Source organism: Nannobrachium achirus (genome assembly GCF_963921795.1).
Source record: "Nannobrachium achirus genome assembly, chromosome: 19".
Lineage (NCBI taxonomy): Eukaryota > Metazoa > Chordata > Actinopteri > Myctophiformes > Myctophidae > Nannobrachium > Nannobrachium achirus.
The window spans coordinates 38,087,482-38,110,109 of record NC_137826.1 but is presented as its reverse complement, the minus strand read 5'-3'; the positions used below and the strand labels follow the sequence as shown (position 1 = coordinate 38,110,109).

The window sequence follows — 22,628 nt, the reverse complement described above, 5'->3', positions numbered from 1 at the left end:
ACGGGGGGAAAAATAAAATGTACTTCTTAAAATAAATGTATCATGCCTGTTGCTAAGGTATGGCAACATGACTGGTGTCGCGCGTGTCTTGCACACGCGCGACACCAGTCATGTTGCCATACCTTAGCTTTTTCTGAACTGACGCCACTGGTGTACTATAGTCACCAGTGAAGCGGGTCAGTATTAGGTCTTGTGGGTCTTACAGTTGGACACCAGACGTATGTCCCAGGCCCGCCGTCCTCTCTCGTTGCGAGCCTCACAGCGCACGGCGGTCACTGAGCCGATGGCCTGCAGGGTCAGCAGGCTGCGGACCTGTCGGCACACACACACACACACACACACACACACACACACACACACACACACACACACACACACACACACACACACACACACACACACACACACACACACACACACACACACACACACACACACACACAGCACATAGGGTTGTAGAGCAGTACCATGGCATCAAAGTGGATGCCATGGTACCCTAACCTAGGGTGCCGTGAGACAAGTTTGTTTCGTCTAACCACTTAAAACGGTCGCCACTCGCCATTAGTAGGGATGGGTATCGTCTGCGATACTTTTAATGGTATCGATTGCATGACGTCGAGACTATCGGGTATCGGTTCACATAAAAACGAACAATACCTCGTTTCGATGCTCTTGAACACACCCCTGGCCGGTCACATCTGTAACAGTTGGGCTACTGAGAGTTTAATGACTGCTTTAGTAGGCTACACTCGTTACTGTGGAAAATAGCCGACAATAGCCTATAATGTTTATTATTATGATGATTATCCAACATCTATACTCTCCGCTCCGCCACACTGTGTGATCATCATCATCACCTCAAACTTAAATAAAAGTATCGAAAATGGTATCGAAAAGGGTATCGTATCGATTCCCAGGTATCGAAAAAGGTATCGTATCGATTCAAAGGTGAACGATACCCATCCCTAGCCATTAGGGCGTGTTACTTGTAATATGGTATTATATTTTTACTGTAACTGCAGCATTTCACCATGCCATATGGTGTTGTATCATATGGTATGATATTGCATTGTGGTGTAATACCTGGCTGACCCCTCTCTCTTCCACATGACTGACGTTCTGCCGCAGGCTGACACCCTCCGAGTCAGCTGACACACTCTGCCAAGCTACTGTCTTATTACCACACCTGGAGAGGAGAGGAGAGGAGCATTTAATGTATCTATGCCATTAATGTGTACCATTAACTCATTTTGTGCCACTGACTTTAATGGGTTAACTTGCACAGAGCACCATTTTCTTCCATAGGTGGCTCCTCTTATTTTGAAGGACCGGAAGGAGATTGCGCTGATACTTAGTTTCTTCAACTTTCACCCGGAACTAGTTCCGGGGCAGTGTGTAAACAGATCTGGAAGATGGATGCCATCATGCGAGTGCTAGTTTTGCAAGTAAACATGCCAGCCTTGGCATCAAAAGTCTTTTATCGAGTAAATGAAGTCTAAACATTGGAAGATCGATGGTTTTCTATGGAAGCGCGGCACTTTGCGTGCACGTGAACGTGCGATGTAAACAAATTGCGGACTTAACCAGTGCCAGATGGATAGCACGGACAGCAAGGTAAGCCCTGCCAACTTTACTGTATATACAGTATATATCGCGCATGTACCCGGGATCAGCACTCCGGACATCGGTAAATATTTCGTGAGTATACGCGGGATCTGCATTAATGAAAGAGTACTAAATTATGGTAGCCTAAATAATTAATTTAAACCAAAACATCTTGATTTTTATAAAAGATAAGCTATATTCTGGTGAATTACTTAGTTGATAAGACACATTTGATGAATGAATAAATGAATGAATGGATGGATGGGTGCATGGATGCATGGATTGCTCCCTACCTCTGTGAGCTGTGACAGCTGTACCAGTGCACAGTGGGAGTGGGGACTCCCTCAGTGACACACAACACTGCCTGGCCCTGAGACACATGTTGGTCTGACAGCTCTGTGATCCTAGGGGGCGCTAAAACACACACACGCACACGCGCACACGCACAAGCACGCACACACACACACACACACACACACACACACAGACACGTCACATCATAAAACACGTTTATAAGAAAGAAATAATACTACATGATGTTATGTACCACAAATGGCATTACAAGGGAAAGAAAGAAAGAAAGAAAGAAAGAAAGAAAGAAAGAAAGAAAGCTTGTATTGGTAAATGGTGCATTCATATAGCTCCTTTATCCAAGGCGCTTTACATAGATTGTGTATGCATTACATTCACACATTCACACCCTGATGGTGGAGGAAACCATGCAAGGCACCAACCAACCTGCTCATCGGGGGCAATTAGGGGGTCAGAGTCTTGCTCAAGGACACTTCGACAGTAACTTTGGGGGAGCCAGGGATCGAACTGGGAACCTTCCGGTTGCCAAGCGGCCACTCTACCCCTGAGCCACTGCCACCCACATCTTACACAGTATAACTTTAACCTGCCTCAACAACAGCCAGTCTGAACTCTGTGTGAACTCTGACCTGTGACCTGGAGGTCGAACACCACTTCTCTGACCTCGTCGTCGTTGGCGATGGTTGCCGTGTATGTCCCCCTCTGCTCCATGCGCACGCGCACCAGCGTCAGAGTGCTCAGGTAACTGAGGGGAGGGAAATCAGGGGTCAACAACATGTCCGTACACGGACAAATGTGTCCGTGGCAAATTTTAAGATTTTAGATAATAATAATTACACATATTTGACCCCAAGGGGGAAATTCAGTTTTCAGCTTCACCCATGCTGGCCCAAAATGGTCAGACTTGAGCTCATGGGGCAGCAGTTAAGCAGTTAAAGGACAACTCAGCACATGTGGTTTCAGCACATGATGCGTTGTGTACAAATAGCAGGCTGGCTGCGTTCCAGTACGTCCTTTAAGTGTATTGCTCAGGGACACATTGCAGAAGCTGCAGGAATCGAACCTAAACAAATCATGTGGGGCAGTGTTGATTTTGTCGACTAAAACTATGACGATTTTTTTTTATAATGTGTTAAATAAAAAATAAGCTGTGATGACTAAAACGAAGAATAGTGCGACGATTCGTAAGGATCAAAGCTAGTTCAGGGGGCGGTCCCAAGGGAGCGCGCGCGCGGAGGGGGGTGGGTCACTAGGTCCTGCCCCCCCCCTTACCCATAGTTCATAGGGAAGTCAGATGGTGGGACTCAGTCTTGTTGCATAGCACTGCTGCTGCTGCTACGCATGGCTGTCTCGAAGGGGTTACTGGTTGTTTGTGCTGCTGACTTCTGCTTGGATCGTGTTTTTCGCTGCTGTCTATGCTGGGATCAAGGCAAGGTTGTATGGAAAAACACTGGGATCGTGGATTCGGGTGGACACTGCTGTGTTCTAGTCATAGACTGTAGAAAGGTTCTAGTACTGTTTCAACAAGTTTGTGGTCTCAGCGGATGTTGCTGATTCCCAGCTGATTTCTGCAGTGCAGTGCTGCTGATCCAATGCGGCAGTTGTTGTTGCTAAGCTAATTTTATTGTGCCTTTGTGGGCCATTGCTCTGCTACCGTTCGCTAAGGTAAACTCAGGTACTGTGCTGGTATCAGTGGCCGTGTGGCCTTATCTGCTAGTTGTTGAGTAAGCGTTTTCTCCATTCAGACAGTCAGCCAGGGGCTAGCTTTTGCTGTTGGTGGCCGGCTAGCTATAACTTCCTTACTAGTAGTTATTAGCTGGTAAAACGGCGTGCTATTCACATCCAAAGTACAAGTAATGGCCCGTGTGAAATCGTTGCCCCTATGAACAGTAAATGACCTAATTCAGGAGGATTATTTTATGTAGGTTGCGTGTGTCCGTAAACAGCATCTACCTAACGTCTAGCTGCCCTCATTTGTTCCACATATTTTGTTATCGATGATGCTGTCCGTTCTGCTACTGTATGAGCTATGGTTCATTCCAGCCATGAGCTGTTTGTTGATAGTCGGCTAGCTTACAACGCAGGACGCATGTAGCTAAAGACGTTGGCTATCGAACTGTAATGACTCTCAATCTGTCTACTCCATGGGAGTTGCGTGTGTCCGTAGTCAGCATCTACCTAGCATACAGGCTAGCAGAGGGTAACGTCACGAAGCGAAGGGTTGCGCATGTTCTGCGCATACTGAGCACAACGGGTAACGTAGCTCTAGCATTCAACCTCCTTGGCACGTGTCACTTGGTCCTTTAAGAGTCTTTTCGTTATTACATTATTTTATGTGCACGCGCAGTTTAATAAGGTAAGGATGCGCATGTACGATCAATGGCTATGCTTCACTCATGCCTACTATAAAAGCTAGGTTGTGTTAGTAGTAAGAATCGTGGTCACGTCGGGCCAGTGGAAGTTCATTCATTCAGGCTTCGTTGTAGCTTGTTTTTTCTATTCAGTCTATTGTGGGCGTAATGCATTACTTCTGCCTCTCCTCGGGTTGTGTGGGGTGTGTGCGTGTGGTTTTATGTAGCCCATTCAGTCACGCATTGTAGTCTGGCCGTCATAGCATCCGCTTATGAGTGGCAGCCTTACCCAAGCTGCGGCTGCCTGCGGGCATAGCAGCCGATAATTACTGCCGATGCTACTCTTGGTAAAAACGCTAACATCTGTTTATGTTTGCAGCTCAGGTCGGAACTGCCACGCGTCTGTTGCTAACATCAGGGCGGCTTCAAGTGTAACAGTGTTAAAGGTGAAGTCATTGGATATTGTCCACTATCGAGCTGCCGTATTTGTTTCAATCTAGGGTTATAGTTTGGGATCACCGCGTATCGCACTGCATGTCCTTGTGGTGTTTCCGTAGCTGCGGCACTCAAGCTAATAATTACAGCTAAGGCTACTGCTAGTGAAAATGACGAGTGTTTATCTTTACCATCACGGTAAAGCGGCCACAGGACTGTTGCTATCATGTTCACCATTGCAGCTCCAGGATAAAGGCTGCTAACGCCATGCTTTCTTTTCAGCTTCAGGCTAAAGTGCTACATGTCTGTTGCTAACATTACTTTATCACTACAGATCCATGCCGGAGCTGTGGCAGCATCATGTTATTATGGCAGCTTCAGGCTAAAGTGCTACAGGTCTGTTGCTAACATTATTATGTCACTACAGATCCATGCCGGAGCTGTGGCAGGCCCGCTACTACAGCATCATGTTATCATGGCAGCTTCAGGCTAAAGTGCTACAGGTCTGTTGCTAACATTATTATGTCACTACAGATCCATGCCGGAGCTGCGGCAGGCCCGCTACTACAGCATCATGTTATCATGGCAGCTGCAGGCTAAGCTGCAACATGTTCCGCTAACAGTGTGTTTTCTTCATAGCTTCGTGCTGCGGCTGCTACATGCCTGCTAACATCATGTTTTTCAGATTCAGGCTGGAGCGGCTGCATGTATGTCTTTGCAGCGTCATGCCGCAGCCGCTGCGTTTTTTCTATTAACATGTCATCTCTATAGCTTCGTCCACGGCTGTATAATACCATGAAGCCAGTCAGGAGTCGATTGGCACTGCAGAGGGCTCTGCTGCTACAGCATCAGCTAACGCAAGCAAGGCGGTCGGCACGCCCGCCAACCCACCGCCCACCCGCCTGCCGGCATGCCCGCCAGCCCGCCGCATCGTGCTGGAAGCTGGCGGGGCGCAGGCCCGTTTTCCGGGGGCGTTGTCATGCTGCAACACGCCGACGCCGGTCACGCCGCCATCATGCCGCGAAGGAACCCGGGAACAGCAGTTCCAGCACCAGCGGCGGGAACTCCATTCCTCTCACCAGCGACGGCTATCCCGGAAGCATTGTGGAGCCAGACTCTAGAAGGTAAATAGCGGCGCATTTGCTTGTTCGGTTCTGTTGGGGTGTCAGTCGCTCTCCAAGCTGGGAAATAATGGGTAGCCATAGTTAGATAGCAGTACATTCGCTCGTTCTGTTTGTTGGGTTTTAGCCGCTCTCTTGCATTGCTTGACTTAAAAGTCAAGATGTGGTTTGGGTTGAGTTCTTATATGTGCTTCAGCGGACTCTACAGCAGAACTAACCCACTTTTCCGTCCTTTATTTCCATGCCGAAACACCTGGTCATCCGCCTGATGTCTGCTCCCGACGCCGGGCACCCATGACACGCACCTGGTTCGGCATAAAACCGAGAGCTGCGGCCTGCCCACCCAGCTGGCTGCCGGCTCCCCCGCCCGACAGCCTGTCTCCCAAACCTTTGCACAGCTCTCTCTCTGGACCGGTGCAGCGACAACAGCAGTGCTCCGGGTGCCGTCATCAACCATGGAATCCTTTAGCCATCGGCAGCTATGTCCGTTCATCACACTCTGCATATGAAGTCCGACACGCCCAGCTGTCAATGAGCATCAAGCCCACGCAACTCAGGACTGAAGCGGCCGCACCATTAGCACAGGTTTAGAAGGTTACATTATGCGGTTCTGCTTCAGCGTATACCTGTAAGGTTGTGTGTTTTATTGCTGCCTCTCACATGTATGGGTTATTGCTGTGTTGCACATGTATGTAAAATGCAAGGCAAGGTGTCCTTTAAGGTTACACCAGTACAGTTGCTGCTCTGCTTCGGCGTATACCTGATATATTTGTGTGTTTTTCGTGCTGCCTATCTGCTGCGCTTCACAGGTCTTAAATTAGTGTTATACTTAGTGGCTCCTGCCCACTATAGCATCGCTAAAAGTAGAGCTACCTTCTTATCACTGGTTGGCTTAGGGAAGCTGCTAGTATTAATACATTCGGTACTACTGTGCTTTTTCTTTGCTGGCTCATTCTAGCATACAATAGCGCTCTAGAGTCGGTCAGTAGGTATAGTGTAATTGCCTCCGGCTCAGCAGTAATCGCGCATTCATTCGCTGTTGCCTTTAGTATTCCATAGCGCTCTAAAGCATTAGGTTAGGCGGTACATAGTTTAGTTGCCCCCCGCTCCGCAGTAAGGTTAAAAGGTATTTGCTTAGATTACAGCCAAGCTGCCTCCTTCGCCGTTGGCTAGCAGATTATTATTCTGAATAAACGGTGCTCACCACTGCTTCTGGTTCTGCTGTCAGTTATATAGTTTTCAGTGATGCTGCTCCCGTTATTCACTTGGGCCGTTTAGCAGTACTGCAAGTTAGATAGTTTCAGTATTGCTGCAAGTTAGATATGTCAGTGCTGCCGCACTATAGTAGGCCACTGTGTTGCTGATAGGTTGCTCGTTCTAGGTTAATTGCATCGCTGCACGCTCCAATATTCTATCATGCAAAAGCTAGGTGGTTGCTGGGGTGTTAGTTAGGTAGGATGTGAAGCTGTATGGCGCTGTAGTTATATGAATTAAAGGTTCATCGCTGCTTCTGGTTCTGCTGTCTATATATATATACGTCCATGTTGCTGCTCCCGCTTTTCTCTAGGGTGTTTTAGTATGGCTTCAGTCAGATTGCAGTATATCGTTATAGTCAGCAGTACCACCTTCCTCACCGTTGGTTCGGTCTGCCAGCTGCTAACATTCTTAATTATTAAATTGCTTTAGCAGTACTTATAGCGTTTTTGGCAAGCTGCCAATATCATTGCTTAGTTTTTGCTTAGTAATATTCGCTCTGCCAGATGCTAATATTCTTAATTATTATTTTGCGTTGGCAGGAAAGGCAGTTCATAGTTTGCCCCGCAGTAATGATAAATTAATCGCTAGAGTCACAGCAGAGCTGCCTTCCTCGCAGTTGGCTAGCACTGGCATGGGATTCTGAGCTTTTGGCGTGCTTTGGGGGTTTGTAGTTTTGGGGGGTATCGGGCCAGGGCTCGCTGTAATAAGATTATGCCCTCGATGCTCATGGTAACATGAGGATCGTGGGTTCAGCGAGCCATGGCCCGAGGCAGAACCCCATGCCAAACCATGCTAACTTAGGCTATAGATTCTATGCTGTCTTATAGTAGAGCTAAGGTAGGCTGCCAATACTATGCGCTTATATATAGGCTTAGATTCTATGCTGTCTCTATAGTAGGGTGCTCAATATGCCATGCTGTGTGATGCTTGCTTTCTGCCTTCATTCTGGTCAATAAAGTATATCTTAACCCAAGTGATCGTCTCCTGAAATAGTGCGACGATTCGTAAGGATCAAAGCTAGTTCAGGGGGCGGTCCCAAGGGAGCGCGCGCGCGGAGGGGGGTGGGTCACTAGGTCCTGCCCCCCCCCTTACCCATAGTTCATAGGGAAGTCAGATGGTGGGACTCAGTCTTGTTGCATAGCACTGCCCCGCCACCACCCCAGCGCCACCTTCAGGTTCTGCCTTAGATCCCCCTCGGGGGGTATCGGGCCAGGGCTCGCTGTAATAAGATTATGCCCTCGATGCTCATGGTAACATGAGGATCGTGGGTTCAGCGAGCCATGGCCCGAGGCAGAACCCCATGCCAAACCATGCTAACTTAGGCTATAGATTCTATGCTGTCTTATAGTAGAGCTAAGGTAGGCTGCCAATACTATGCGCTTATATATAGGCTTAGATTCTATGCTGTCTCTATAGTAGGGTGCTCAATATGCCATGCTGTGTGATGCTTGCTTTCTGCCTTCATTCTGGTCAATAAAGTATATCTTAACCCAAGTGATCGTCTCCTGAACTAAATATATTGACAATTTCATCAACAAAATAAAAACTAGACTAAAGTCGGGGGATATCTTAAAAAGTCCTGGAATAAATTCCTTACCAAAACATTTCTTCACCAATGTGTTTGTAAAGGTGTCTAGTAACACATCTCACAAAGACTGAAATTCAGTTTCCCTAGGAAAATCTTTGACAGCTAGGGTAATTCTGGGTCTCATTCGCTTGTACTATAAGGGAAGAAATCACTCCCAAAAAATATGCTTTAAGTGGGATGTGAGGGGTCTAACTAGGTGGTTTTAATTATTCTGAATCCATTGCAAGCATTTGTTTTGCACAAAAAAAAACATTAATTGGGCTAAAAACAGCCCATAACATGATGGTTTAGTGATGAGTCATCACTTTTCACAGTGGTATGGGGGTCCATTTCTAGCCCAAGGAATGTTTTTGGTGCAAAACAAATGCTTGCAATGGATTCAGAATAATTAAAAACACCTAGTTAGACCCCTCACATCCCACTTAAAGCATATTTTTTGGGAGTGATTTTTTCCCTTATAGTACAGTGTATAGTAAGTGAATGAGACCCAGAATTACCCTAGCTGTCAAAGATTTTCCTAGGGAAACTGAATTTCAGTCTTTGTGAGATGTGTTACTAGACACCTTTACAAACACATTGGTGAAGAATTCTTTTGGTAAGGAATTTATTCCAGGATTTGACACTATTTCTAAAGATATCCCCCGACTATGAAGAGAGTAATTTTATGTTTGGTTGCTCTCAGGTGTTGCGTGCTGAAAATAGCAGATCTACAAGCTCACAACGCACCGCGCTGCGACGCGTTATGAGCTTGTAGATCTGCTATTTTCAGCACAAAACCAAGTGTAAAATTACGATGCCATCAAGAACTGCCAAAATACATTTTAGTTGACTGAATTAACTGTAGATTTAGTCGCCTAAAATCTTATGATATTTAGTCGACTAAAATTAGACTAAAACTAAAACTTTTCAGGTGACTAAATTATGATTCAAACTAAATTACATTTTATTCAAAAGACTATGACTAAAACTACATCAAAATTTGCTGTCAAAAACAACACTGATGTGGGGACCCCCCTGGAGGTCCCAACCCACAGGTTGAAAAAAACACAGCAGTTAGGCCCACCTCCTCTCAGCGACGGGTGTGGTGGAGGTGAGGGCGGTGTCTCCGCTGATGGTGCTGTTGTCTCTGGTCCAGATGACGGTGGGGGCAGGGTAGGCATCGATCTGCAGGCTGAGCTCCACCGTCTCATGGAGCAGAGCTGAGACGTTGGCCGAGTCCACCGGCAACACGTCAATGTAACCACGCTCTGAGGGGAGGGGAGGGGAGGGGAGTTAGCCTTTCCTGAGGGAAAGCATTGGGTTCCTTTGGGTACATTTGTCTCACTTGTCTCACTTTGAATACTTATCTTTACATGTTTATTTGCAAATTTGTCTTATTATTTTGTTCTGCTAAAAGTAAATTCAAATATACTTAATATTATTTAATCATACAAAATGACAGAACAACCACAAGCAATACGGCAGACAGACAGACTCACCCAGTACAGTTATAGTGACATTTTTCATCACAGTCTTCCCCTGCACCGTTTCTTGAACTGTGCAAATATACACACCTATACAAACACACAGACTCAGCATGAATACACACCAGAACATACTCATTTGTGTGTTATAAAATACTCATTTATAACACACACACACACACACACGCACACACACACACACACACACACACACACACACACACACACACACACACACACACACACACACACACAATACTCATGTAGGCCCACAGTGGATGCTAACTTGTATCACATTCAGTCAAATTGTCTAACCCCATTAGCCCTTGTGTCCCTCCCTAGTCATACATTAAAGAAAAATAAATAATTATCACATGTATGATTTGATGCGTTGTGAGCTTGTAGTTTGGACACATTTCGCTATTGGTCCTAGGACAAAGTATATAGGGCTTAAGAGGTTAAGGATTCATGGTTGGAACATTACAGTGAAGCTTTCAAAAGCTCCCTGACTCTCTCGTTCCATTCTCTACAGCTGTCCTTCCCTGCATGCATGGAGAGGATGCATTGAAATAAATATAATTTTTATTTCAATCGATGTGTTTTTAGAACTCACCAGAATCATCCAGGGTTGCCGTGGAGATGTTGACGAATGAACGGATGCGATTGGGCAGGAAATCCGTCAGTGGCTCATATTCCTGGATGAATGGAGATTAAAATAGTGACATAGGGTACACATCTATACAGCACAGAATGTATGATACAGTGATGTTCTGGAACTCTGCTTTCAGTTCTTTTCAAAACAGCATCAACCTCGTGAAATGTAATTTGTAGACCAGTGGTTCAGGCAGTGACCCCCAAAATAATCATATTTGAGCTGGGGACCCCCCGCCCAGACAAGCACTTGGAATTTGTAGGAGTTGGTATCACAGTTAGTTTGATTCGATTGATCTATTCCATTGCGAAAAAAGCCGATCTACATGCTCACATAGCATGTAGATCTGCTATTTTCACCTTTTCTGCCTCTAATATTTGACAATTTGACCAATGTTTGACCAGAGGTACTACAAAGGTCTTTAAAGTCCTTAAATTGTCACTTTAGAAATGTGCAGATGACTTAAATGTTATGTTGGTTTGTTTACTGTTGAGTGAGAAAACAATGTTGCACATTAAGTTAATCATCTGGGGACCCCCCTGGAGGTCCTGTACCTGTCGTCGGGGGAAGTCCCAGGTGAAGAAGACCATCTCCACATCTTTCACGGTACAGTTAACGGTCAGAACCTCGCCTTGTCGCAGCACACTGCTAGACACGGTCATCACTGCGTCCAATGTCTTGGGAACTAATGGGGACAGAGATTTAGAATATGATAGGACAATGTAATGTTATCTCATGTCATCTTATCTAACATTAGCTTATTGTGTCTATACCTCATGTCAACTCATTTAATCTAAACTGCTAAAAAATGCCTCTGGTGACAAACCTGCCCCACATTTGCATACTGGGCCCTGATTGGTCCCTCACTACTTAGGAGCGAATGAAATTCACCCTTTGTAAAGTCCCGCCCGTTGTCCCGCCCCTCTTCACACCCATTGGTTGCTGTGTCTTGGTGGGACACTTGGTTGGTGGGACACTCCATCCACTACCATTTTAATTCAGTTGCTTCGTATTTTTATTCTGTGTGTTCAATTCTAATTTCAAACTTGGTTTCAATAAAATGGAGCTGCTCAGTGGCAGTATAGTGACTCAGCATGTTTTTATTTCTCCAAAAATTTAGTTTTAGCAAATTCAGCATAAAAAGGCAGAACCAGGGAGGGACAAGGCAGATAGAGCCTGCTGGTTGGTCAGTCAGGGACCAACCAGAAGGCTAACAAAGGTTGAATTATATCACAACTGGGCGGTGCCAGACCAAATCTGCCGAGGCAGATTTTGTCTGGTTTCCAGGCTACTCCTGCTCACCTACAATGCTGAAGACGTAGAACACCTGTGACTCTCTCTCCAGACCGCCCATGGAGGCCACGCAGATGTAGGAGGAGTCTTTGAGTGGGCCCGTGAAGCCCCTGCCGGGATGGTACGTTGTGCCGTTGACCACCAGCATCCTGCCGGGGCGTTCGTACAGCGTCACGTTGAGCCGCGGGTCGGACACCACGCAGGGAATGGTGCCTTCCTCCGACTCCTTCGTCACCACTCCAGGACCCACCGGCACAAACCACTCATCAGGACCTACAGAGAGAGAGAGAGAGAGAGAGAGAGAGAGAGAGAGAGAGAGAGAGAGAGAGAGGATGGTGACAAGAAAGGTATGGTAATAATGATGGTGGTGAGAAAAAGAGAGGCAAATTGAGGCAATGATTGAGACTGAAAAAACAACATAAAAACAGATGGGGAATGCCATTTCTTTAGTTGTTGATACAATTAACTTAAAAAAAAAGAATCTGATCATCATCCATCTTTATTATCATCATAGTAAAGGGTGCCCTCTTAAGGCTATGGGATTTGACCATCTTAAAACTGAAATTGAAGTCGACCCAAAATGTGGGCAAGACACGGAGGCTTAGCTTAGCAACAACACTATGCAAAATGTCTGAACATGCCGAACAGGACTTGTTTGTGTTATCCTTTTAGCCTAAATGTCAGACTGTACCTCGAGCTCTGATTAATAAAGTTTTCAATTCCTCGATTCAATTCGATTACGATTCACCAGGTAAAGATTCGATTCGATTCGATTCGATTCGATTCTACGATGCATGCATCAGACTTTTCTATATTACTGCACAACATGACAAATGTTTCATCACTCATCAGTCAATACAAGCAGTCAGATAAACTGAACAACATATTTTTGCTGCATCGATGCAGAATCAAGCACAGCCAAATCGTGATTCGTGATGCATGCTGAATATTTTTTTACACCACTAAATAGAAGAGGGCCTGCATCTATACCTGCATCTATGAACCTATACATATCTGTCTGTCTTACCCACAGTTCCTTACCTTCTCCAGGTATGAAGACATCTACCTCCCTGGCCTGGTCGGAGGACGGCTCCTCACAGACGTAGCTTCCAGAGTGTCTCCAGGTGACGTTGTGAAGCTGCAGAACACTGCGGGTTCCCTGGTTGTCCAGCAGAATGCCCTCCGGAGGGGGCTCCTGGGGCAGCTTCCAGGACACCCTGGACCAGCCCGAACACAGCTAGAGGCAGGGACACCATTAACCACTTTCAACCATGCTGTCCTATATGTTGGACATGTCATTATGTGAAAATGATCAATGGATCAATGGATCAATGGATCAATCAATCAATCAATCAATCAATCCATCAATCAATCCATCATTCCATCAATCAATCAATCTATTCTCTGTCTGTCTCTCTTATCTTATCATCGTAGTCAGTACTATTGTTATTTTGTCGACTAAAACTATGACGAAAAATGTTTGTACACTACCGAAATAAAAACTAAGTTATTATATGATGAATAAAACGCCTAAGGGTGAGTCGTGAAGGATGGAATTCGCACAGGACGGAATTAATTTGCAAGTGTGTTTCGAGTTGCGGTTGGTTGTTTAAGTTGGACAAAATATTGTCCCAAATATGGATGTGACTGACGTCTGACATCATAGATGTCTTATGTTATAGACCACATGAGACTCACACAATATGTCCATATATGGGCATTCCAAGCTATGGGATGACATCGGGGATCTTCATATATGGGCATACAAGGGACAAGGACGGAATATGATGTCACAATGTGATGTCACAACAATGTGATGTCATAGGTCAGCTATTAGACATTGAGGCGTTACCCAGGCTCTGACAGGCGTTACTGACAAGATGTGATGGTTTTCATAGTTAACTGTGACCTATGGTCACAACTAAAACTAAAACTAAAACATGACTAAAACTATATGAAATGTTATTCAAAGGACTATGACTCAAGTAAATCTAACTGGTCAGTACTGTAGTTGATGTAATCCTACCACAGTGAAGGAAGCGTTGGGACTGAGGATGACCTCAGAGGTGCTGGGGTTCAGCTCCAGCGCAGCACCCCCATCTGGACACAACTGGAACAGCACTAGATACCAAAAGGAGAGAATTATAGACCTGTTATGTAATTTACGATGCCTGTTGTACCCATTTTAAGACTAACCGCTGTACCTGTCTGTCTGTCTGTCTGTCTGTCTGTCTGTCTGTCTGTCTGTCTATGTGCCTGTTATTCAAATCTACGAATCTACTCCTCCGTCCAGTTTGTTGGTTCAGTTTGCTGTCATACAAGACCCACATGATATTATCTACTCATGCAGCACAGCAAACACTACTGAATACACATTTTACATATAGGCCAAGTCACCTTTTAGGCTTGTTTTGGTTTGTTCATGATGAATAATTTTCTGTTCATGTCCAATGAGGCTGGCATTAAGCTCATAAAATTGTGCTTCAGTCACTTCTATCAACGTAGAACGATGACGTCATGAAACCAGAAATAGCCCAGGTCTAGACCATGGTTTATTGCTTCCAAATGATCATTTGTTTTAGTGTCGGACCAAAGAGTTTGGCCAGATCCGTGATAGATAAGTGGCTGGCGGACGTTCAGACAGCTGAGAAACACATGCGTCTCGTCTCCTCCATGCCGTGCACTCACAATATTAATTTTATGCTTTCCTACAGGTCATAAATTGTTGATCCCTTATAAGCCCATTAGGAGCCTCAGGTCCTATGAGCAAGCCTCATACTTGAGCCCTGGCTCAAGCAATAAAGGGATAGTTCACCCAAATAAAATCAAAAATCCTATCGATTACTTTTTTTTTTGACAATAATGTGATTACCAGCAATGGTCCCTATGGAGACACAAAGCGCCTCCTTTATTCCCTATGGAGACCCCTCAAATTATTGGCTTAGGAATGCGATGAAAACTAAAAAATATAGTCTGCATGGGGTGAGTAATCGATAGGGAAAAAAAACATTTTAGGCATGAACTATCCCTTTAAAGGGGTATACTGTTGCATTTCTATAGAAATGATTGTTGTATTTTTATATTATGTTATTTTGTTATATTATGTGCTCCATACCATGTGATCATGGTCGTGAGCTAAATAAATGATGATGATGATGGAGTTGATGGAATATGTTTTAACAGCTCAATTTAGCCCTTTAAACAACATCGCTTCAGAAACAGCCATCAAATTGTGACTTGTTGTGAGCTTGTAGTGACGAATTTGGAAGATAATACATTTTAACCACGCAACTCTTGTCCCGGAGTCACTGGCACAAAATCTTTTCCGATGGAGGTTCAAATATATATTAATTTGGGGGTCCCTGACATGAAAAGGTCTACATAAATCACAGAGACGTGTGCAAGACTTTTCTACTGTCATCCACTTCCCTGGAAACAAAACACTGCCTGGTATTCTACAAAAGAACGTGACCTCATCTAGGACATACAAACAGAGCTGTGGTATTCATAGCCCACAGGTTGCAATTTAGACATCTGCATTGGATAACAATGAAATGAATTCCAAATGCCAAATGTTGAACATAAGCCTGAACTTAAAAAAACATGAAACCGTTTTACGAGCACAATGTGGCTGTAAAATGTTTGCTTTTTTCATGGACAGATTGTCAATACAATAACACAATTTACAGTCATGCTGCCGTTCATCCAGCCTCATAGATTGTGTGCGAGGAGTGGCAATTACTCATTGATTTAAGATTGTACTGTAACTAGGACAGCTTGAATGACAGACATGTAGACATGGGGAGGAGTAAACATTAGGTCAAACAATTATTAAATAGTATTGTAAACAGGGACATGCTGGGCCCCTGATTCAGCCCGGTAAAAAGAGTTGGAGAGGCCCTCATTGCGCGCTCTAGAGAGAGATCTCTCTCCATAGCGCTGCTGCTACTCAAAGATTTGCCATTTCAGATCATGACAAGTGACAAGCCAGTGGGCCAATTGCATGAGTTATATTTCGTCGTTGTCGGGTGGAAACCTTGTATATCCAAAACCGTTTGTTTTGTATTTATCATTTTAAAAATGATTTAAACTAGTGAAAACAGCCGATCTACAAGCACACAACGCCTCGCACCGCGAGGCGTTGTGTGCTTGTAGATCTGCTGTTTTCACTACTTTCGTGCAAACAGTTTAATTTGTACTTTTGTGCAAACAGTGGAATTTTTTCCTAATGGCCAGCCTGGACCGGCCGGGAATGAACCGGCCGTTCGGGAGTTGTCCCGCTTTTCCCAATGTCCAGCACGTCCCTGATTGTAAAATATAACCTTTTACCAGCTCCAGTTGGCAGTTGCCTTGTGAGTGTCCGCCTTGAGATTAGGAGGTAGGGTCATACCATAGATAGACTATGAAAATAGGACCCACCCAGCTTTGGTACTCAGTATCAAGGTTTGGGTTGGGGTAAGTTCCTGAGATAATACTAGTCATGTCCAGGGGGTGTAAGTCCGCACACTGAGTCGTAGCTCCAGGAATAGTTCTTTATTAAATCATGAAGGACAACGTTTCGACCTCTGTCGAGGTCTTCATCAGGTCTCTTTTTAGACCTGAACTATTCCTGGAGCTACGACTCAGTGTGCGGACTTTCCTTCTCCTCTTAAGTACGTATTTTTGTCCAGCACCTGAAACTATTTTTGTGGGATGTGTGTGCCTCCTCCTGAACTCTATGTCCAGGGGGTGTGCCTGTACATCATGGCTGGGGGATGTAGACCCCAAAAAATAGGCGCCTTTTACAGTATAATTAAAAGTCCCTAAAAGTACTGCCTGTCAAACAAATCGGCAGGCTGAAATCAATTTCAATGGAAGATGGCTCATGTGCTTCAAACACAGAAACATGGAGACAAAATGATCCAAATTGACAAGCAACCATTGTTGAATTATTTTTTTACAATGACTTGTAAATCCAAAACTCAGGGAGTCTTTTTATTAGGCTCTTATCATTATGGCATCTAACCATAAATACAATATACCTCTGCTGGGACATCATATACCTATCATAAATGACAGTAGGACTACCTTGGACAAAATAAAGCATTGTGCTGCATTTTTTGTTGATCTATCAAAGTCCTTTGATATAACTGATAATTATGTTTATGGCTTTTATAGCTTTGGTTTACACACCCCACTGCTTGTCAATGATTTCATGATCACCTCTCTGAAACAGTATAGAGTAGCAGGCTACTGTGGGTGAGGCTCTCTAAAATTTTACACATAACAAAATGTGATCCTTGAGATTAAATATTAGGACCGGATTTAGTAAAGGCCCATATATGCCCTAATGAAGACCGGTGGGTCGAAAAACATGTTGGCTGTTTAACCTTTTTGTAATGAATAAAGTACCTTGATTTTACACCTGCCCTCTCCTCTTTTTTGAGTGCTCGGATCGCTCCTCTTCTTTTAAATGCTATATCCTGCTGAAATGCCCCATACACTACTATAGTGTCACTGTCGGGCAGAAACCTTCTATCTCCAAGTTTCAAATGGGTATGTTTTTTGGTAAACGTAAAGTCCTGCTTCATCATACAAAAGTGTCACACAAAAGTAGTGAAAATAGCTATTTTCACTATTTTAAATAGTTAAATCTTTCTATGTGTAACTGCTTTTGAAATGCAATGCTTTCCAAAGATATGTATTGGTCTCAAACTATGAAATACTGACAAAATGAAGTGTGTTCCATTGCAAAGAAAACGGATCCTAAAAAGATCCACATCCAGGCATCATAGTAATGTGTCTGTATAACGTGGTGTTTTCTTTTTTTGGAGCTGTGTGGAACACAAGCTCCCCTATACGTGGCCGTGTGTGTAGGTATGTGGGTGGGTGGGTGGGTGGGTCTGTGGGTCTGTATGTAGCCTGTATGTAGTAACCCTGGGTGACCAGAGAGGTGCTGTTGAGTCTAGCCTGCCCTGAGCATCAACTGCAATACACACACACACACACACACACACACACACACACACACACACACACACACACACACACACACACACACACACACACACACACACACACACACACACACACACAGCTCCACTTCGAACAGAGGTTCGATTTTTAATGTTCATGCTGAGGATCCCGTGGTTTCAATTGAATTTCTGTAGAAAAGTCAACAAACTCTAAACATGTAGGTACTGTATGTACTGTATTGCCGTTTCCCTTTATTGATTCTAATAGCTTACCCAAGAGAACAACAAGAACCAGGGACAGGGTTCCTCTCTCCGCACAGCAGAACCTCATCATAAGAGTTTCACCTGTGGAACCAGAACACACATTAGATAGAATGCTCCTATTTAAAAGTTGTTCTGATAGACAGACAGACAGACAGACAGACAGACAGACAGACAGACAGACAGACAGATAGAAAGACATTCTACGAGTATTTTTCACAAGATGTTTTTAGTTTCTGCCAAAAATATGGAATCAATTAAAGATCAAAGAAGGGAGGGAAAAATGGAGATAAGTGAGGACAAAAGATAGGAAAGGAAAGGAAAGGAAAGGAAAGGAAAGGAAAGGAAACGTTGCTGTAGAATGTCTTCTAATACATTCTTTTCCTTTAGGTAATTTTGGTTGGACTGCAATGGTAGGAAACAGGAAAGATGGGAGGGAGAGAGGAGAGAGAGGAAGAGAATATGAGAGAGAGAGAGAGAGAGAGAGAGGGAGAGAGAGAGAGAGAGAGAGAGAGCGAGATGGCATGCAGCAAAGATATTAAGTTGGATTCAGATGAACAACATCACAAGTACTTTAGTCTGCAGGACACCAAGATGTTTTGGAATGAAAGATGGATCCAGCATCCAAAACAAAGAGGACGTACAGTATGAGACAAAAAACAGATGAAAGGAGGTTTAAGGACACAGAAGAGAGCAGAGGAGAAGAGAGGGGAGAAGAGAGAGGAGAAGGGGAGGGAGGAGATGAGAAGTGTTTTTCCATTGGTAAAAACAGTGCAGTAATTTTAAGCCATAAACCCTGATGCCTCAACCAGACCAGCCAAGGAAATTCCATGTGAGGGAAGTGTGTGTGTGTGTGTGTGTGTGTGTGTGTGTGTGTGTGTGTGTGTGTGTGTGTGTGCGTGCGTGCGTGCGTGCGTGCGTGCGTGCGTGTGCTAAAAAAAAGTGTGAATCTCTCAATCTCAAAACGATGGGGAATGTTGGGGTGGGAGGGACTTTCCAGCAGAAGAGGCCAATCGGCCAATCGTTATACGTCTCCCCGGTGATCTAGAGCCAATGAAACATTGTCATTCTGGTGGGGGCAGGTCACCCAGCAAAGCATACAAAAAATAAATAAACAAACATTGGTTTCCAGAAAACTCACTTTGCCCACTATGAAAGAGAGTATTTTCACTATGAATGAAAGACAGCATTAAAGAGGGAATTTAAATTCTCTATTACTGCTGGAGTCAGTAAGTTTCCATTAGGTTCTTGTTGTCTACAGTGGAACTTTACTTCACTCCCCCCGACCTTTCGTTAATTCAGCATTAGTAGCCTGCATTTGAAATGTTATCTCCAACAAAATAAGCAGTGACAGATTACTGTCACGACTGGTTACTAGCCTAAGACAGAGAGAGAGAGAGAGAGAGAGAGAGAGAGAGAGAGAGAGAGAGAGAGAGAGAGAGAGAGAGAGAGATAGAGATAGAGATAGAGATAGAGAAAGAGATAGAGGGGGGAGGAGGGAGTGAGAGATTATCACCCTAACGAGCAATCGCCAATATTTTTGGAAAAAAAGTATGGCCGTTTTTTGTTTTTTTTTCGGGTAAGAAAACGGGTAGTCCGGAATTCTCCTTTAAGTGGTCAGATGGGTGGACCTGGGCCCTGATCCAGAAAAGGTTGAGATACGCGTCGATACGCTGACATTATGAATGAACCATTGAAGGTCACCGCTTTCCAACGCTGTGTTTCGGTACCCTTTTTAGCCTGATCGATGCCGTATTTTTTGGTACGATGCCGAGTCCTACCCAATGATTACTGATGTTTTGTCAAAAAGCCATCAATCAATTTGAAAAACTAAAAACTGATCTACAAGCTCACAATGTATATGACAGCACGCCAATGCAACACAAGAAGCTTGTAGACCTGATATTATTGAACATTTCCCGAAAAATGTGCACCTGCACGCACAAATACACGTTGAAAGTCGTAAAAAATCGGGATTCTTTGGCTGCATAATTGTCGATATCTTCAAATAAGTCAAATAATGGCCGATATACTGTAGACAGCAGGACACTGGCAGACCGATACATTGGTCTTGCTCTAGTTCATTTGTACAGTACATGGATGAACTCCAGGCTCTCCTCATGCAGCCAGGACTTTTACCACAGCAACCATATCCTTGGCCTTGCCAGACTGATCACATGGTGGGATGACTCACACGTTGGAGAAAACACCTGACTGATCCCACATGATCGGGCTGGCAATGCCAGGCTACAGCAGCCGTGTTTTGCAGCCTGGTCATTTTGTCGGTAGGCCAACTTGGCCTTGTACATTTTGGTACATTTTGGTACACAGAATGTGGATGTCAGCAGCAAAGACATACTTTGCATGTACTGCTGCTCAGTGGTGTAAAGTAACTAAGTACCTTTACTTGAGTACAGTACCTAAGTACCATTTTGAAGTACTTTACTTGAGTATTTAGGCCACACACTTAGAAGACCAAATACTTCAATAACCAAACATGCTCTAACAACCCACAAGGCAAGAGGAAGAGAGGAAGGCCTGGAGCCACCTGGAGAAGGACCACAGAACAGGAGATGAAGGCACAGGGACTGTCATGGCAACAACTGGATCGGAGGGCACAAGACCGGAGAGGATGGAGTTTCACCAATGGCCTATTGGAAATTTAAAGGCCTAAGTAAAGGGCTTTGCACACAGACACGTTTTTTTGCGCACAGAAAAAACAGACAATTTCATTTTTTTCTATGACCTCATGCACGCCACACCGGCTCTGAATTTGCCATGCTTCGATTTGTGCGTCTTGTCGCATGCGGTAAAAACTCATTGACTCCTTTTATGACTCCTTTTCGGATCCGCAGAGTGGATTCCGCGCAACCTTGCACACCACATCCAATAAGTTTTAATCATGCAGCAAACAGAAAAAAACGCAATGGTTGAAAATCGCGCCTGTGTGCAAAGCCCTTAAGTAAGTGAGTATTTCCAATACATTTACTTCTACTCCACTACATCTCGGATCCAAATATTGTACTTTTACCTCACTACAACTATTTGAAACTTGAAAGGTTACTAGTTACTTTGCAGATATTAATTATAATATTATAAAAAATACATTAACCACTTTAGCCCTATTTTAGACCTAGGCTATTTGAAAATAGCCGATCTACAAGCTCACAACGTGTTGCATTGTGGCGCGTTGTGAGCTTGTAGATCTGCTATTCTCAAACATTTTGTACTTTTACTTTTGGTAGATTACATTTACTTAAGTACAGTACTTAAAGGAGTAGTTCACCCCAAAATGACTTTTTTTCTATTGATTACTCACGCCATAGGAACTTGAGTATTTTGTTGCATTCCTAGGACAAAAAGAAATTATTTTAGAAAATGTACCCCCATTGTTTCCGGATGGGGACACAAATGCACTTGGGTCTCCATCCGGAATGAATGGGGGTATTTTTTGTACGGCCTGACAAAACGATGGTTTAGTGATGAGTCATCACTTTTCACAGTTTTTTGGTGTCTGTTTTTAGCCTAAGGAATGTTTTTCAAGCAAAACAAATGCTTGCAATGGATTCAGAATAATTAAAAACCCCTAGTTTGACCCATCACATGCTACTTAAAGCTGATTTTTGGGGGGTATTTTTTTCCTTTATAGTATAGTGTATAGTAAGTGAATGAGACACATACTTTCAGAGGCTGTCAAACTGCCCGCATTTTTGCGTGGGGCATGGGAGCTCAATTTGTTATTTAACCTTATATAGTTGACACAACCACTGAGAAACGGACCTATGCTCTCCACAGTCACGGAAGTATCGGATTCACCCCAACTAATGTGTCTAGAGTCCTGTCATCAACATGGACCTGTCCCATTTAGCGCCACCATCAGGCCGATTTTTTCAAACACATTTTTGGACACTGCTGACCTGACGGTCGCTTATGTCCCGATTAGGGAGTCTACTGGTATATGGCTTATCGCCCTCCTACTCCTTTTTCACAACTCTCACCCAGGATAAAAGAGGCTGGCTATTTGATTATAATATAGATCAAAATAAAGACTGGGCAGGCATCTGTAACAAATATAAATGACAAACCCTGCCTTTATCTGCCCTGGGTGAGGGGGTAATAAGAGATGATAAGCTTACACTGATTTGTCAGCTGCCATATCTTTCCTGGGGGAAATAATATGACAGCTGTCCATTCAGCACAAACTAACCATATCAGCTCTACTGTATACAGTAGGTATAATATGGCAGCTGACCAAATAGCACAAGCTTTTACATCGCACTGAACTGCCACTGAGAGTGACTTCACTGCTTAACCAGCGCTATTCTAAAATAGTAGT

At 44.1% G+C, this 22,628-nt stretch overlaps 1 protein-coding gene across 1 annotated transcript in view; it reads right to left on the bottom strand.

Moving 5' to 3' along the window:
• LOC308304807 (platelet-derived growth factor receptor beta-like) overlaps window positions 1-22,628 on the bottom strand; it is a 36,884-nt gene that overhangs the window by 12,486 nt on the left and 1,770 nt on the right. Inside the window, exons 2-13 of the mRNA XM_080749437.1 lie at window positions 18,305-18,376; window positions 14,104-14,198; window positions 13,119-13,314; window positions 12,087-12,350; window positions 11,339-11,469; window positions 10,746-10,827; window positions 10,148-10,222; window positions 9,733-9,916; window positions 2,547-2,662; window positions 1,899-2,019; window positions 1,084-1,186; window positions 204-312 (exon numbers count right to left, since the gene is read on the bottom strand). Coding sequence (XP_080605563.1) covers window positions 204-312; window positions 1,084-1,186; window positions 1,899-2,019; window positions 2,547-2,662; window positions 9,733-9,916; window positions 10,148-10,222; window positions 10,746-10,827; window positions 11,339-11,469; window positions 12,087-12,350; window positions 13,119-13,314; window positions 14,104-14,198; window positions 18,305-18,365 — 1,537 coding nt within the window. The 5' untranslated portion in view covers window positions 18,366-18,376. The remainder of the gene's footprint in view (window positions 1-203; window positions 313-1,083; window positions 1,187-1,898; window positions 2,020-2,546; window positions 2,663-9,732; window positions 9,917-10,147; window positions 10,223-10,745; window positions 10,828-11,338; window positions 11,470-12,086; window positions 12,351-13,118; window positions 13,315-14,103; window positions 14,199-18,304; window positions 18,377-22,628) is intronic.